Genomic DNA, 17,985 nt, shown 5'->3' on the forward strand with positions numbered 1-17,985 from the left:
TGGCAAAAGCGACATTTCAAAGTTGAAGAAGGATTGACTTTTCCAGGACAGAAAATAAATTGAATGAAGAAGGCAGTTAATAACTACTCTCTCTTCTCTAAAATCACATCACCCTCTTTCTTCCAAATCTCTGCTCTGTTCCAGAAATGTGTGGTTTTTGAATGTCTGGATAATAAAAACGCTACTGGGCATTACAAACATGATCTGGTTCAATAATAACCCTTCAAACCACCACAGTTATAAAATACTTTCTTGTTTTCACGATTCAAGCTAAACACTTGAATCGTGAAAACAAACAATTGAGTAGTAATACTGTACTCAACCCTCATTTCATTTAAACATAACCTCAGGGATTCTGAGTGTTTTAGGGGTGCTTTTAATGAATTAGAGGAAGAAAATTAGAAATAGGGATATTAAAGAGATATCCAATTTTCTAAGAGCATTCATTTCTGTTTATCAGTGTATGTCAGTACTAAATATTATAAGGACACATCGATGTAGCAACAGATTATTTAGAGGCCATAAGTGTTTTACTTTTTGTAATCTGGGAGAAATTTTACAGAGAAGTGGAGCATACGAAGTATTCATAAATAGCATATTTATATAAATCTATACAATGAATATGTAATGTATAAACTATGTATTAATATTATCTACAGGGTGGTGGTGGTGTAGGTCTTTGTATCATGAAATTTCAAGAGCAGTCAAATATATATTAACTGATGCCAAAGCAAACCAAGACTTGCATTTGAAGAATGCTATAGCAAAGTATCATGTTCATAAGCACATTTGAGACTCATAATAACCCCATGAAGTGGCCATTAAAATTATGAAACAAAGTGTTGAAGTGACTTTTTAAGAAACCACTCACAGAATGTATCTGATAAGAAACACTTGATTTTGCATAAAACATTCCATAAAATCACATAGCACACTACAAATTAATTCCTTTATTTTTTGCAGGTAGACCATTTCACATTTATACTTCCCCTAACTCATGAGAACCATGCAACTGAATAATAATGTGACTGAGTTCATTCTGCTGGGATTGACACAGCATCCTTTTTGGAAGAAAATCGTGTTTGTTATTTTTTTGCTTCTCTACTTGGGCACATTGTTGGGTAATTTGCTAATTATTATTATCGTCAAGACCAGCCAGGCACTTAAGAACCCAATGTACTTCTTTCTTTTCTACTTATCTTTATCTGATACCTGCCTTTCTACTTCCATAGCCCCTAGAATGATTGCAGATACCCTTTTGAAGAAGACAACTGTCTCCTTTAGTGAGTGCATGATCCAAGTCTTTTCATCTCATTTCTTTGGCTGCCTGGAGATCTTCATCCTTATCCTTATGGCTGTTGACCGCTATGTGGCCATCTGTAAACCTCTGCACTACGTGGCCATCATGAACCACCAGGTCTGTGGTGTGTTGGTGGCTGCGGCCTGGGTGGGATCCTGCCTGCATTCTTTAGCTCAGATTTTTCTTGCCCTGAGTTTGCCTTTCTGTGGCCCCAATGTGATCGATCACTATTTCTGTGACTTGCAGCCCTTGTTGAAACTTGCCTGTTCAGACACCTATGTGGTCAACCTACTCCTGGTTTCCAACAGTGGGGCCATTTGTACAGTGAGTTTTGTCATGCTAATGTTCTCCTATGGCGTCATCCTGCATTCTCTGAGAAACCACAGTGCTGAAGGGAGAAAGAAAGCCCTTTCCACCTGTGTTTCCCACATCATTGTGATCATCTTGTTCTTTGGACCTTGCATATTTATATACACACGGCCTGCCACTACCTTCCCCATGGATAAGATGATAGCTGTGTTTTATACACTTGGAACACCTTTGCTCAACCCTCTGATTTATACCCTGAAGAACACAGAAGTGAAAAGTGCCATGAGGAAGCTATGGAGCAAGAAATTGATTTCAGATGACAAAAGATAAATGAAGATTTCAAATCCTTCTTCAAGTTTGGAGAGTGCCCTAGAAGAAATCAATAGAGCATATCATCTTATTGTTGATTTAATGTAATCTTGTCTTGGTGCATGAGGGTTAGTTCCTTTGGGAGAACAGACAGGGCGGATGAATAACACTGGTTAATGTTGAATTAGTTTTATGTGGCCAAAAAGGCAGCTTGCCATACGAACAGATATGTAAAGCTCATTGCCTTCACTGCTGTGTCTCTGGTACTCCTGGCTGCTTGGTGTCACTTGTGGTTTAGATCTGCAGTTTGCCTGTTCTTCTCCATGTTTACTTCTGGAATTCCCTGCTAATAGTTACCTATCTATATACCAACTGTTCAACAGGTTTTTCCTCTTCTTAATGGTTTTCTTTATTAGACATGTTAGATTCTTTATATCTCATGATCAACTTAGTTGTTCTTCCTGACTGAACAGAAAGTACCATATTTCAATAGTTGTAGAAGCTTTATGTTGTAAGGAATGGTATTCATGGCCTAGATAATCTCCCTTTCAATTCTTTGAGCTATATGCTAAAATCTTTCCATAAATTTACCTAGATACTTCTAGAATCATGACAGAACACAGAAAGTAAATTTACCCTTGATCTTAAGAAGACTCTCACTGAAAGAGTTCTTGATCTTAAGAAGACTGTCACTGTTGGGGTTGTAGTCATATAATTATTATTTTTATAAAATCACTTTTTGGTCCTAATTTGATCCCTTCTAATTTGGGGGACTATTAATGTTTCTCTTGAACCATAGTAACTACAGTATTTTGTTTATATTAGAAGGATATTATGACTATAGGATAAATAGTTCAAATTAAGGCAGAGATACTATGTGGGCTGGAAATAAAGGGTGTAACCAGTTGATTGTAGGAAATTTGAAAGTATCAACAGATTCAATAAAGTATCTGATAACCTAGAGGCATATTTTTGGAATTAGAAAAATAGTTTATCAAGATATAAATTATTGTAGTGAGATTTTTATACAATGGAGAAGAGAGGAACTTAGACAAGGTAGAGATGTTTGGATGAGAGGTATATTTCTGCAGTGGAAATTGCTATCACCTTTTGTCTCTTTTATTAACTTGTTTGTTTCATGCTAAAAGCACATGTTTTATGATGGAAAATAATGATGTCTCTATCAGTGCTCCTTTTCCTGAGTACTTTATATTCAATTTGATTATAGAAATGTCACTAGGTAAATGCATACTTCTCTCCCTTCATATAGAGAGGATAAAACAAGCTCACTTGTACATAACAAGTATAAGAGATACTGAGTGACTGACCAAGAATATTAAAAAAAACTTTTCAACCTCAACTGAAACCCATTATGGAATTGATATTGTTGAATTCAACAAGACTTAATTAAGTTCTTGAGGGTACACCAGCCAAAAGTGGTAAGACCCGGGACTGAGTGTGTCATAAGGCAAGAATACTTCATGAACAAATGGATGATTCTGATCCTATTACACTGTAACATGCTAAATCAATGCCCCTGTCTCAACTCACATGTATGGGCTCATTGGGAGTACTGTATAATCAACTGACAGAGAAGGAACTGATTTTGGTCTGGTTTTCAGACAAGTCACCTCAATTCATTGACATCAACTGTATAGAACAGCTGCCCTTCCCAGAGCAATTCCAAGGAAGTCTCACAGGTAAGAAGCATAGGGAAATTATGCTAGTGGACAAAGACCTGACAAACTCTTTTTCTGCTTTGTATATAGGGAGAAATATCCTAAATTAACAATATACATTGACTCAAGGGTAGCAGCAAATAACCTGGGTTTTTTTTTTTAATCCAACTGGAAGATGAAAACACTGGGCAAGGTAGTCTATGAAACATTTGTGTGAACAGACCTATTGGAGTGGGAACTAACTAGAAAGTTGTAGAAGAGAAAAGGCTTTAACTAGCCAGGTGATCAGAGTGAACTGTGTTCTATCTATCCAGCCTAAGGCTATCCAAATGATAGCACATGAGCAGAGTGTCTGTAGTGACAAGCATGCAGGTTATTCCTAGTCACAGTGTTATGGACTCCCTGTCATAGATGCTGATCTGCCTTCTGCCACCTCTGAGTGTGCAACCTGCCAGTAGCAGATACCATGCTGAACACTCAATATGATGCTGTCTGCTGGGAAAATGGTCATCACCTGGCAGCAAGTTGATGATATCAGACCTTTTTCACCCTGAAGGTGACAGTAATTTGTCATCAGAAATGATAAATAGTTTAGATACAGGTTTGCCTCCCATCTCCAAAAATACCTTCACCTACACCAGCAATTGGTGGCTTGCAGCCTGATGGATATATTGACATAATATCCTTTAATCATTGCTGAGAACATGTTACCAATTTGTGGACAAAGGAGATAAGAAAGTGTTCTCATGATCTCAGAATTCACTGATTTTACCATGTAACCTGTCAGGCATAAGCAGCCACCCTGATAGAAGACAGAAAAAGCCTGTTAAGAGTTTGATTAAGAAACTAGCTAGAAGCCATCTCTGTGAGGATTTGGGATGCTGTCCTCAGGATTCAGTATATGCATTGAACACTGAACTGATGCTTATATATGGTGTGGGGTCCCCATTTGCCTAACAGACTAACATACATCATTCTTAGACCCAAGTGGTGAAAGCGAAGTGTCAACACTCCCAGGAACTCACTTTTAGAGTCTTTAGTTTGGTCCTGGTTTCTGGAGAGGAAAACATATTTGCCAGGAAAGCAGTAGAAACACAGTAGGAACCACAAAATAGTGCCCCTTATATGAGTAAATCAGCAGATAAAAAAGAGTTACTGTTCTGGCGGCAGTACTTGGTTCTGTTTGTTGGGAGTAGCTAGAGTTGTTAGTATAGATTAGGACAGAGATTACTTTATCTAGAATACAGAGAATGTAGTGGAATCTCTCTTAGCACTTGCACAACCAAGGATAACTGTAACTGGACAATTATTGCAACTATAGCCAAGTCTTCAGTGTATTGGGAGTTTTTTTGTTTTGTTTTGTTTTTAGATGGAGTCTTACTCTGTTGCCCAGACTGTAGGACAGTGGCATGATGTCAGCCCACTGCAACCACCACCTCCCAGGTGGAGGTTGAGCTACTTTCAAGTAGCTGGGACTACAGGCATGAGCCATCATGCCTGGCTAATTTTTTGTATTTTTAGTAGAGACGGGGTTTTGCCATGTTGATCAAGCTGATCTCAAACTCCAGACCTCAGGTGATCCACCCACCTCGGCCTCCCAAAATCCTGGGATTACAGGTGTGAGCCACTGTGCCCAGCCCATCTCGGGAATTTTGCAAGTGAACTAGCTTGCTAGTTTTCTCTGTTTACTCAGATGACTGCAACTTCCCCTGCCCTGCTAAGTCAGTTATCTAATAATGCCCATTTCCATGTTTCCAAAAATGCAACAAAATCTTTCACCAGCTGGTATTTTCTATCTGGTTCTTTTTATCATTGCGTATTAACCCACACTTTTTAATTTTACTCTTATGTTAGTGACCATTCAGATGGCACAGGAAATACATTTGTATGGATATCAGAAATCCCAATTTTTAAAGCAGACTTTCATTAGTTTTCTTTTCATAATACAATGACATGAAAAGAAGAAAACCAAAAAGTACATAATATAACCAACTGGATGATCTGTCTGCATTAAACTATAAAGGAGCACATGCATAAGTTGATAATTCAAACATATCAATAATGCAAAAAACAAAAAACAAGGCATGAGCTGTGGTGCCTGGCCACAACAACAACAACAACAACAACAACAACAAAAGCTTATGTCTTAAGTTTGAGAAAATTATTTTGAAATTTCCCCTCTAAACTTTTAAATTATTCCTCAAAATGGATGCTGTTGTATTGTGACCAATACTTTTTAAGAGACTTCATAGAGGTACCTAAGGCTTCAATGTACTTATTCCAAATTACATTATTCCTTCATTTCTAAAACACATTCTTCTCCAGCAGAACAGAAGATGTCTGCATACAAGGTGTTAACTGCTAGTTTAAAAATGTTGGTATGCCCATATTTGCTCTGTTCATAGAGAAATTCTCAAATGGTTCTGTTCAGTTCCTCTTTGGCTGGGGAGTGATCTTACCCCCAAACCAGGTGACCAAGGCAACACCTCCTTTCGGATGACTTAAACACATTTTTAGGACTATTAAATATGGGTAGTGAAATTAAACATATCCTTAACATTTGGTCTTGTCAGTGTTTTGGATTTTAGCTAGTCAAGTAGGTATATGTGATAACTCATTGTCTTAATTTGTAATTCCCAATGACATCATTTTATATCCTTATTTCTTATCTCTATATATCTTCCTTGGTGAGGTGTCTTTTGAGATTTGCTGACTAGTGTTTTTAAAATTGGGTTGCTTGCCTTTTTAATTGTTGAGTCTTAAGGGTTCTTTGTAAATTTTGTTTAACAAAATATACAGGTGTGAGCCATGGTGCCTGGCCCTTCCATGTCTTTTTATGACTTAATGGCTCATTTCTTCTTAGCACTGAACACTATTTTATTGTGTGGATGTACCATAGTTTATTTATACATTCACCTACCAAAGACATTTTGATTGCTTCCACATTTTGCATTTCTGGGTAAACTTGCTGTAAACATATGAGTACCAGTTTTTGTGACATAAGTTTTCAATTGCTTTTGGTAAATACAAAGAAGCATGATTGCTGGATTATACGGTAAGAGTATGCTTAGTTTTGTAAAAAAAACCTTCCAAACTGTCTTACAAAGTGACGATACTATTTCGCCTTGGTAGAGAATTCTCAAACCAAGAGTTTCTAATAACAATAGTTCCTAATAAGAGTCTCTGTCGTTCCATACCCACACCAGCATTTTGTCTTGTCAATATTTCAGTTTGGTATCCTAAATAGGTGTATAGTAATCTCCTGTTGTTTTAATCAACAATCCTTTAATGATATGATGGTGAACATCTTTTCATGGTTATTCAATTCTTTTTTCCCATTTTAAATTAGATTATTTGTTTTTGGAAATTAAGTTGAAATTCCTTATATATTTTGAGTATCAGTCTCTTATCAGATACATCCTACGTAAATATTTTCTCCTTTTCTGCTGTGTATTAGTCTGTTCTCAAGCTGCTAATAGAGACATACCTGAGACTGAGTAATTTATAAAGAAAAAGAGGTTTAATGGATTCATGGTTTTATGTGGCTGGGAAGTGCTCACAATCATGGTGGAAGGTGAAAGGCATGTCTTACAAGGTGGCAAACAAGGGAGAGTGAAAAACCTAGTGAAAGGGGTTTCCCCTTACAAAACCCTCAGATCTTATGAGACTATTCACTACTAAGAGAACAGTATCGGGGAAACTGCCCCCATGATTCAATTATCTTTCACCAGGTCCCTCCCACAACACATAGGAATTACTGAAGCTACAATTCAAGTTGAGATTTTGATGAGGACACAGCCAAATCATGTCATGCTGGTTATCTTTTACTCTGTTGATTGATTCCTTTGCTGTATAGAAGTTTTTCATTTGGCATCATTCCACTTGACTTATTTGTCTTTAGTTGCCTGTGATTTTGATGTTGTATCTATGAAATCACCGCCAAGACCAATGTGATGAATCTTTTTCTGTATGTTTTCTACTAAAAGTTTTACAGTTAGCCGGGCGTGGTGGCTCAAGCCTGTAATCCCAGCATTTTGGGAGGCCGAGGCAGGTGGATCACAAGGTCAAGAGATCGAGACCATCGTGGTCAACATGGTGAAACCCCGTCTCTACTAAAAATATAAAACATTAGCTGGGCATGGTGGCACATGCCTGTAATTCCAGCTACTCAGGAGGTTAAGGCAGGAGAATTGCCTGAACCCAGGAGGTGGAGGTTTGCAGTAAGCCAAGATCGAGCCATTGCACTCCAGCCTGGGTAACAAGAGTGTAATCCCAGCACTTTGGGAGGCTGAGGCGGGTGGATCACGAGGTCGAGAGATCGAGACCATCCTGGTCAACATGGTGAAACCCCGTCTCTACTAAAAATACAAAAAACTAGCTGGGCGTGGTGGTGCGTGCCTGTAATCCCAGCTACTTAGGAGGCTGAGGCAGGAGAATTGCCTGAGCCCAGGAGGCGGAGGTTGCGGTGAGCCGAGATCGTGCCATTGCACTCCAGCCTGGGTAACAAGAGTGAAACTCTGTCTCAAAAAAAAAAAAAAAAGAGTGAAACTCCGTCTCAAAAAAAAAAAAAAAAAGTTTTACAGTTGTAGGTTTTTGTCTTTAAATCTCTTAATTAATTTTGAATTGATTTTTAAATGATACTGTACAATGAGTCTCTTTTTTATCATTTGGCTTATGGATATTCAGTTTTCCCAGTATCATTGTTTAAGAGACCATCTTTTCCTTATGGTGTATTTTTGTCATTCTTGTTGAAGATCAGTTTACCATATCTGCCTGGATTTATTTGTAGGATCTCTATTCTGTTCCATTGGACTATATGTCTAGTTTTATGCTAGTGTCATACTGCTAAAATTAGTATAGTTTCGTAAAATACTTTGAAGTCAAGAAATATGGTGTCTGCAGCTTTGTTCTTTCTAAAGATTCCTCTCAATCTGAGTTCTTACGGGGTCCACATGGATTTTAGAATATTTTCTTTTGTTTCTGTATAAAAAGCCGTGGGAATTTTGATAGGAATTGGATTGAATGCTCCCTCTGTTATATGAACTATTAACAAGGTCAAGTCTTTCAATCTATGAACATAGGGTGCCTTTTCATTTATTTGTGTCTCTTTAATTTTGTTCACCAATGATTTGTAGTTTTTTGGCACAAGTCTTTTCTTTCCTTGGTTAACTTGGCTAAGCATGGTGGTGCATTCCTGGGCAACAGAGTGAGAACTTGTCTCTACAAAAAATTAAAAAAAAAAAAAAAGCTGGGTATGGTGGTGCATGCCTTTAGTCCCAGCTATTTGGGAGGCTGAGGCTGGAGGATTGCTTGAATCTAGGAGATTGAGGCTGCAGCGAGCCACGATTGCACCACTCTACTCCAGCTTAGGAAACAGACTGAGACCCTGTCTTACAAGAATAATAATCAAAGTAAAATAAAATAATTTTATTATTTTTGATGCTATTCTAAATGAAATTGTTTTCTTAATATCATTTTCAGTGACTGTTATTAGTGCATAAAAATTCACCTAATTTTCATATATTAATTTGTGTTCTGCAACTTTACTGTATTTTTTGATACTGTCTAACAGGTTTGTATTTGTTTTTCTTTTTTGTTATGTCATCTGTAAACAGTGATAATTGTGCTCCTCCTTTCTCATTTGAGTCTCTTTTATTTATTTATCTTGCCTAATTGTTCTGGCTCGTACTTTCAGTACTATGTTAAATATGAAAGTAAATTGTGAGAATGGGCATCCTTGTCTTGTTTCAATGGATCTGATCATTTTTAAACATATGATACTATTATTTTATTGCAGACTCTCTCTCTCCCTTCAGAACATTTGATAATTGCTTTATAAAATTATTTATTTATTTTTATTTTTAATTTTTTCAATATTTAATATTATTCAAATTATTTATTTTTATTTTTTGAGACAGGGCTGGAATCTAGATTGGAGTGCAGGGGTGCTATCACAGCTCACTGCAGTCTTGAACTCCTGAACTCAGTGATACTTCTGCCTCAGCCTGCAGAGTAACTAGCACTACAGATATGAGTCATTACACCTGGCTAATAATTTCTTTATGTATTTAGATGCTCTGCTGTATAATGCATATATAGTTAATTGTTGTGTCTCTTGGTGAATTCATCCTTTTATCATTATATTAATATAATTATCTTCTTTGTGTCTTTTTATAGTTTTTGACTAAAAGTTTATTTTGAGATATAAATATAGCTACCTCTGCTCTCTTTTTGGTTTCCATTTGCATGGAATATTTTCTTTCATCCCTTCACTTTTAGTCTATGTCTGTTCTTACTGGTAAAATGAGTCTGTTATAGGCAGCATATTGTTATATCTCATTTTTTAATCAAATCAGTTGCTGTATATGTTTTACTGGAGAATATAACTCATTTATATTTAAGGTAATTATCTATAGGTAAGAACTTGCTACTGCCATTTATAATTTGTTTTCTGATTTTTTTTTTTCCCACAGATCTTTTGATTCTTCCTCTCTTATCTCTTTTGGTAGTTTCAAGGTTGTATGTGGTGGTATGCTTTGAATCCCTTCTTTTTATGTTATGTGCAATGACTATAGGTTTTTGTTTCATGGTTACCATGGGGCTTACATAAAATATCTTATCATTATAACAGGATACTTTGAGCTGATAGCAACTTGCCTTTAATTACCAACAAAAACTACACTTTAATCCTATTCACCTTTTATGATTTTGATGTCAACATTTACATTTGTTTGTAGTAATTTTTATGGCTTAACAATTTATTGTAGCTACAGTTGTTTTCAATAGTTTCATCTTTTAAACCTCAAGTAGTAATGAAATTGCTTTACATATTAACCTTATAGTATTGGAGAATTCTGAGTATGAATTACTGATGCCAGTGACATTTTTTAGTTTCATGTATGTCTTGTTATTAATTATCAGTCTTTCAGCAATTCCTGTGAAGACTTCCTGGTGATGAATTCCCTTAATGTTTGTTTGTCAGGGAAAGTTTTTATTCTCTCTCATTTCTGAAGAACAGCTTTGCCAGATAAAGTATTCTTAGTTGGCAATCTTTTGTTTTATATTTTTAAAAACTTGTTGAATATATAATCCCAATTTCTTCTTGATTAGAGAGCTTCTGTTGAAAAATCTTCTGAAAGCTGTATTTGGCTTTCTTTGGATGTGAATTTTTTTAAACTCTTACTATTTTCAGTACACTTTTTCTTTGATAATTTGATTATGATTGTCTTGGTGAATTCCTCTTTCAGTTGAATTTGATTGGTGACCCCTGAGCTTCCTGCACCTGGATGATCTTGGCTTTCCCCAGATTTAGGAAAGTTTTAGCTATTATTTTATTTTCTTTTTTTTCCCTTCTGTCTCAGCCTCCTAAGTAGCTGGGATTATGGGCATGTGCCACCTCACCTGGCTAGTTTTTGTATTTTTTAAAAATTGTACTTTAGGTTCTGGGATACATGTGCAGATCATGCAGGGTTGTTGCATAGGTACATACATGGCAAGGTAGTTTGCTGCCTCCATCCCCCCATCATCTATATCTGGCTTTTCTCCCAACATTATCTCTCCTCACCTTCCCAACAAAAACAATCAATGGGGAAAGGATTCCCTGTTTAATAAATGGTGTTGGGAAAACTGGCTAGCAACATGCAGAAAGCAGACACTGGACCCCTTCCTGACACCTTACACTAAAATTAATTCCAGATGGATTGAAGATTTAAACATAAGACCTAACACCATAAAAACCCTAGAAGAAAACCTAGGCAAAACCGTTCAGGATATAGGCATAGGCAAGGACTTCATGACAAAACACCAGAAGCAATGGCAAGAAAAGTCAAAATAGACAAATGGGATCTAATTAAACTTCAGAGCTTCCGTATAGCAAAAGAAACCACCATTAGAGTGAAGCAGCAACCAACAGAATGGGAAAAAATTTTTGCAATCTACCCATCTGACAAAGGGCTAATATCCAGAATCTACAAAGAACTAAAACAGATTTGCAAGAAAAAAATAACAAACCGATTCAAAAGTGGGCAAAGGATATGAACAGATACTTTTCAAAAGAAGACATATATGAGGCCAACAAACTTATGAAAAAATGCTCATCATCACTGATCATTAGAGAAATGCCAGTCAAAACTACACTGAGATACCATCTCACACCAGTTAGAATGGCAATCATTAAAAAATCTGGAGCCATTACTTTCTTAAATATGTTTTCTGGGTCTTTTGCTATCTCTTCTTCATAAACTTTTAAAAATACAAATGGTAGTTTGTCTGATGATGTCCCATGATTCCTGTAGTCCTTCTTTATTTTTTTATTCCTTTTTAAATTTTGCTCCTCTAATTGGATAGTTTCAAGGGTCTTAGCTTTGAGCTCACTGATTTTTTCTGTTTTTTTTTTTTTTTTTTTTTTTTTTTTTCAAGTTTGCTTTTGAAGCTTTCTATTGAATTTTTCAATGTAGTTATTTTATTCCTTATCTCTAGGATTTTGATTTTTAAAAAATTGTTTCTATTTTTTTTGTAAAATCTTTCATTTTGTTCAAAAATAGTTTTCCAAATTTTATTTAATTTTGTGTTTATGTTTTCTTAAAGTTCTTTGAACTTCTTTAAAATGAATTTTTTGAATTATTTTGTCAGTTGTTTCACAAGTCTGTACTTCTTCTGAGTTTATTATTGGAGCCTTATTAGTTCCTTTTGTGGTATCATATTTACCTGATTTTTAAATAATCGTTGTGTCTTTAGATTGATGCCAGTGCATTTAAGAAGATGACCATGTCTTCTAGCCTTTGTGACTGTTCTTTGGTGGTGATAGACTTTTATTATTTGTCTAGTCTGGATTCTGAATAAACTGGCCGGTAGCAACTCCAGACAAGCAGACTCTAGTGCTGGGTTATTTAGTTGTGCTGGATAATATTTTATGTTTCGTGGTCAAATGATACTGCTGGCTATGCTCCATGGACTGATGAGATCATGCTGACACCAAGTGAAGCTGCTAGTTGGATACTGCAAACATCTCTGATTAGACAAGGTGACAGGTTATCTTTCCTAGCTGTGCCATGGTTGTCTGGAATCTGTAGTTTTGCAGAGCTGTGTGCTGGAATCTGAAACTGTGTGAGGTCTATGGGCTTGCTGCGAGGCCACACAAGTATGGCAGGGCCTAAAACTATGCCTGATATATGTTGACTTGGGCTTGCCTCCCAGCCTACGGTAGTCTTAAGCAGGGTACTGAGGCTTAGTGGAGTCATAATGCAGCAGCTGGGATTGGATGGGGCTAGATGCTCTCTCTACAGGTAATACTGACTCTCAGTTGGCTCCTGGGTTGAGGAAGATGTGAAAATGTGGCTTTTCTCAGTTCTCTGGTCCAAAAGGGTGTCTTAGACCCGCTGTTGAGTTCTGGGATACTTTTGATAGTATTTTTTGCCCATGGATAGTTGCTAGTTGGATTTCTGTCAGCGTCAGGAGAGTGAAGCTGGAGAACTCCTAGTCTGCCTGCTGCTAACATGACTTTCCATAACCTGTTTGCCTTTTCATTCTAACATTTTATTTATAATGTGTCTTTATGATGATCTTTTTAGGTTATACCTATTTGGAATACTTTAAGCTTCTTCAATGCCGATTTTTATTTCCCTCTCTATGCAATGTATAAGAGTTCCTGTTGTTTCATATCCTTGTTAACATTTAGTGTTGTCATTATTTTGAATTTTGGTTATTCTAATAGGAGTGTAGTTGTATCTCATTGTTTTAATTTGCAATTCCCTAATAACATATAGTGTTGAGCATGTTTTCATATGCTTATTTACCCATATATATTCTCCACTAATTTTACTTTGTTTTTACAGCCTGCCTCTCAATGGTGTCTTCTAAAAGTGTTTATACAAAGCATGATAGAAAATAGAGGGGAAGGCAAGAGAAAAGGAGGTCAAAAGAGGAAGGAAATTTTATTAAGTATTCAGTAGTCCAATCAATTAACCAAAAAATTTTCTTGTGGGACTTCAATATAAATAGATTTTCAATCCTCTGTCTCTTGCACCTTGTGTCAGCATTCAGGTAAAATGAGGAATTGAGATGGAAGCAGAAGAGTGAAAAGTAGAATGCACTATGCCAGGTTACGTGCTATTAACTGTTTGTAAATGATATTCTAGTGTTTGTTCACCTCTTATCTCTCCTATTTTAAATCTCAGTTACCTGCCAGATACCAACCTAAATGGATGTTCCTTTGCCCCACTTTATGATTACCCTCTTATACATTCATACCAGAAGGCTGCTCCTCTCTTTCCTTTATATATGGACTATTTAAAGTTGATGATGCTAAATGTTCAGATACTGAAACATGTTCCATAAAGACTCCCTCTTTTTATTTTTGAGTGATATCAATAAAATTCTCTTAGGTTTCTATTTAATCCAATTAAAACAAAACTTGACTGTTAACCTATGCAGTCCCAAATCTAAGGACAGGATAGAGAGGTGACTTCCTATAGCAGTAGTGGATTCTCTCTAAACCCAGTAGAGACAAGTGTCCTGGGTGTTTTCTGAATGCCTATAATAACTTTATTTATTTCATTGACATCACCCAACTTTAAACACAATGAGTTATACCATTTTTGGTTTTAACCATCTTCTACTCTTCTGCACTTCAAGGTCAGAAAATATATTTTATCTCTAGTATATTAGCTTCTGACACAAAAATATAGAGCTTTTCAAATACAAAATAGTGATAAAATGAAAAGGGCATCTTGGCATACTGAGTTAGTTCCTTTGCCCTAGAAGTGTTCAGGTGGAAGGTTGATACCTTATTGTAAATGTGTTATGGAAGGAGTTTGATATTTCTTTGTGGCTGCTCACAAATTTGAGCAGTTGCGATTGTGTAAATTTTTTTTTTAAATTAAACCAGAGTGTAGACAGAGTTGTGATGTGTTGTTCACAATCAGTAACGGCAGAATTGAGCTCTTAGGAAAAGAAGGAGCCAAACTGAAGATTTCAGTGACGTTATGAGTCTATGATCAGTAGCACAATGAAGTAAGAAAATTCGATACATTAGCCTAGAGTGCATAGGGGTAGTCAGGCTTACACCTTAGAAAATGAATGGCTGGAAAGGAAGATAATCTGAAAAGGAAAGACCATTGGTCCGTAATAACCTGAATTAATCTATACCTAGTTTTGACACAAAAGGCAATGTCTTGGTAATCATAGCTCTGTTAACTAGAAAACATAGGAACCCACAAACATATATGATGCCATATTATTCCCACAATATGCAGATACTTTAATATTTGATATCTATACTTAGTTAAATCATGATTTGACTGAATAAGTACTCAGGTTATCCTTTGTTTTCTGAAATAATTTTGACATGCCACAACTTTCTCATGGCATTTTTTACTTCTGCATTCCTCAGCGAGTAGATGAGTGGATTGAGAAAGGGTGTTCCAATAGTATAAAACACTGCCACCATCTTGTCCATGGGGAAAGTGGTTGGGGGACGTGTATAAATGAATATACATGGGACAAAGAATAAGATGACTACAATTATGTGAGATGTGCAGGTAGAGAGAGCCTTTTTCCTCCCTTCTGCACTGTGGTTTCTCAGAGAATGCAAGATGAAAATGTATGAAATTATCAAAATCATGAAGCTACTTGAGCAAATTGCCCCACTATTAGACACCAACAGCAGGTTGATCTTGTAAGTGTCCATGCAGGCAAGTTTCAACAAGGGCTGCAAATCACAGCAATAATGATCAATCAAATTGGGTCCACAGAAGGGCAATTTTAAGGCCAGGATAATTTGAGCTGTAGAATGTATAAAAGATCCTATCCAGGCAAGAATAATCAGGATGATGCAGATCTGCTGGCTCATGATGGTTGGGTAACGCAAAGGCTTACAGATGGCTGCATAGCGATCAACAGCCATGAGGATGAGAACAAAGATCTCCATGCAGCCAAATAAATGTAGTGCAAAGACTTGTGTCATGCACTCATTGTAGGATATAATTTTCTTTGCAGAGAGAGTATCCACAATTAATCTAGGGGCTGTGGAAGTTGAAAAGCAAGAATCAGCAATGGACAAATAAAATAGGAAGAAGTACATGGGGCTTCCCAGGGTTTGGCTGGACTTGATGGTCACAATAATGAGCATATTCCCCACCACAGTTCCCACATAGAAAATTAAGAATATTATAAACACGATTTTCTGCCTCAAGGGATCCTGTGTTAATCCTAACAGTATGAATTCAGTCACACTGTTATTTTGCTTCATTATTTCAGTTGATGTGGAGAAACCACAGATTAGAAATAGTTAATCTGCAAGGGGAAAAAAAAGGAAAATCAATGCTAAATTTGGGGGTCAAATGCATGTTCTTAGCAATGAAATTGCAACTTTACAATGGGTTATTATTTACCATTCTGTGTATTTTTTCTAAAATGGAATTCATAGTAACTATTCAATATATTTACCAAATTACTTTTTTTTTTTTTTTTTAAGAGTGTTGCACTGTCGTCTAGACTGGAGTGCAGTGCCAAGACAAAATTACACATGAAATGCAAGGAGAAATAGAAAAATAATTTAATGCAATGAGAAACAGAAAAATAATTTAATGCAATGAGAAATAAAAAAATAATTTAATGCAATGAGAAATAGAAAAATAATTTAAAAGCAAATGATTTTTTAAGACAATGTAAACATTAATTTAGGGGTTTGGTATGAGTAGATATCTTTCCAAGCTGAATGTGTTTCTTTAGCTTATAACCAGGGATAATAAATATTTTGTACTGTATTGTAATAACAGAGGAAAATGTACATGACTTACTTCAATAGGCTTTCACATTATTTGAACCTGATAGTACCATTGTAATATATTTACTTAGTAAATATACTAATTATTCTAATAAAGATTGTTTAAATACTTGAGAATACCTTTGTTAATAAAATCTAGATATATATGCACACATACACACACACAGAAGAGAGAGAGAGAATAAATATAACATTTTTGCAATGAGCAACAAGTCATTCCAGTCCAAATTGAGACTTACTTTAACCTCTTGCCTTGACTGTCTTTATTTCCTTTTAATTTACCTCTGAAAATTTTCTAATTTTTTTCAGTTCTAAATTCAGTCTATATTATGCAACTTTGTACTGCTTTGTTATACTGTGTTGTCCAAAGTTAAATTTCTTCCCTCTTTCATTATTTTTTCTGGGTTCTTCAAAAAGTTTTCTTAAGAGACAAGTAAACACTGACAATTGACAAATAAATCAGGACATTTTTCCAGGTTTATAGGTAAGCATCAGAGATTTGGATAATGATATCTATATGCACCAAATCAGGGCTGATAACTTCAATAGAATTTTTAGTTTGTGTGTTCTTGAGTATTTCATATCCTGACTGCAAGAAGGAGAAGATAAATATATAAAGGCAATTAATATTATGTGCATATTTCAAATACTGAACAAATTGCTCCATATACCTTTTCACATATATATTCCAAGTAGTAACGCAGTAAAAAATCAAAAGGTAAAGTGCCAATATGATAAAATACATTTACAACACATATGCCAGACAAAAACATAATTTTTTCAAATGTAAATGGATTTCACTGGTAAGTTTCTGAAAAACATGACACAAATAAACATCAGGAAAAGAACCCATTTTAAAAGAGACTGTTCTCCTTATTATAAAGATTAAGCATATGGAAAGATGCTCAATTTCATTAACAGTTCAATACATTCAAATTAAAATTCCAGTTAGCTAATTTTCACCTATCAGGTTAATAAAGCAATTCTTTTTATAAATATCTTAACAAACAGTGTTGACAAAAGTGTGGGAAACACTCAACCCTATGAACTTTTGGTGGGAATGTAAGTGGGTGCAACCCTCTAGGAAGCGACTTGAGTATCTATAATGTAACAACTTCATATAGATATTGATCCAGTTATTCCATTTCCTATAGACACACTCATTCATAGAAACAAGGACAATCATTGTGCCTTTTTGAATGGTAGCAAGAGGTAGGTAACAACTTGAGTGACCACCAGAAGGGACGTTAATGAATCAGGGATGGTATTTTTAGGCAAAAATTAATTAGAATGAAGCAGATACATATATCTGTGTGTGTACACCCACACAATCACACACACAATGGTCCCTGACATACAGTATAAATTGAAATGTAAGAGATCAATACTACCTGCTTAGAATGGTAACATTTTCCTAAACAGCTGTACAGTATAAACTACAAATACCTACATATTTACATACATGAATTATAGTAGAAGAGAATGAAAAAACTATAATGTCTCTGAGAGGGAAAATTGCATTCTTGACACTATAGATGGGAGAAAGACCCTACTTTAAAAAATACTCACTTTGGTAATATTTGAAAGTGTGTCATAATAATGTT

At 35.7% G+C, this 17,985-nt stretch overlaps 2 protein-coding genes across 2 annotated transcripts; one reads left to right on the forward strand and one right to left on the reverse strand.

Moving 5' to 3' along the window:
* The first annotated feature begins 1,006 nt into the window (after window positions 1–1,006).
* OR4C16 (olfactory receptor family 4 subfamily C member 16) lies at window positions 1,007–1,939 on the forward strand. The gene has a single exon (XM_003920082.2). The coding sequence runs from the start codon at window positions 1,007–1,009 to the stop codon at window positions 1,937–1,939; it is 933 nt and encodes a 310-aa protein (XP_003920131.2).
* A 12,972-nt stretch (window positions 1,940–14,911) lies between these two features.
* On the reverse strand, window positions 14,912–15,844 carry OR4C11 (olfactory receptor family 4 subfamily C member 11). The gene has a single exon (XM_003920083.3). The coding sequence runs from the start codon at window positions 15,842–15,844 to the stop codon at window positions 14,912–14,914; it is 933 nt and encodes a 310-aa protein (XP_003920132.2).
* Between the last annotated feature and the right edge of the window lie 2,141 nt (window positions 15,845–17,985).

The sequence above is a fragment of the Saimiri boliviensis genome, chromosome 6 (genome assembly GCF_048565385.1).
Source record: "Saimiri boliviensis isolate mSaiBol1 chromosome 6, mSaiBol1.pri, whole genome shotgun sequence".
Lineage (NCBI taxonomy): Eukaryota > Metazoa > Chordata > Mammalia > Primates > Cebidae > Saimiri > Saimiri boliviensis.

Coding starts and splice junctions, on each gene's coding strand:
- OR4C16 (XM_003920082.2), top strand. CDS start 1,007: ATGCAACTGAATAATAATGTGACTGAGTTCATTCTGCTGGGATTGACA.
- OR4C11 (XM_003920083.3), bottom strand. CDS start 15,844: ATGAAGCAAAATAACAGTGTGACTGAATTCATACTGTTAGGATTAACA.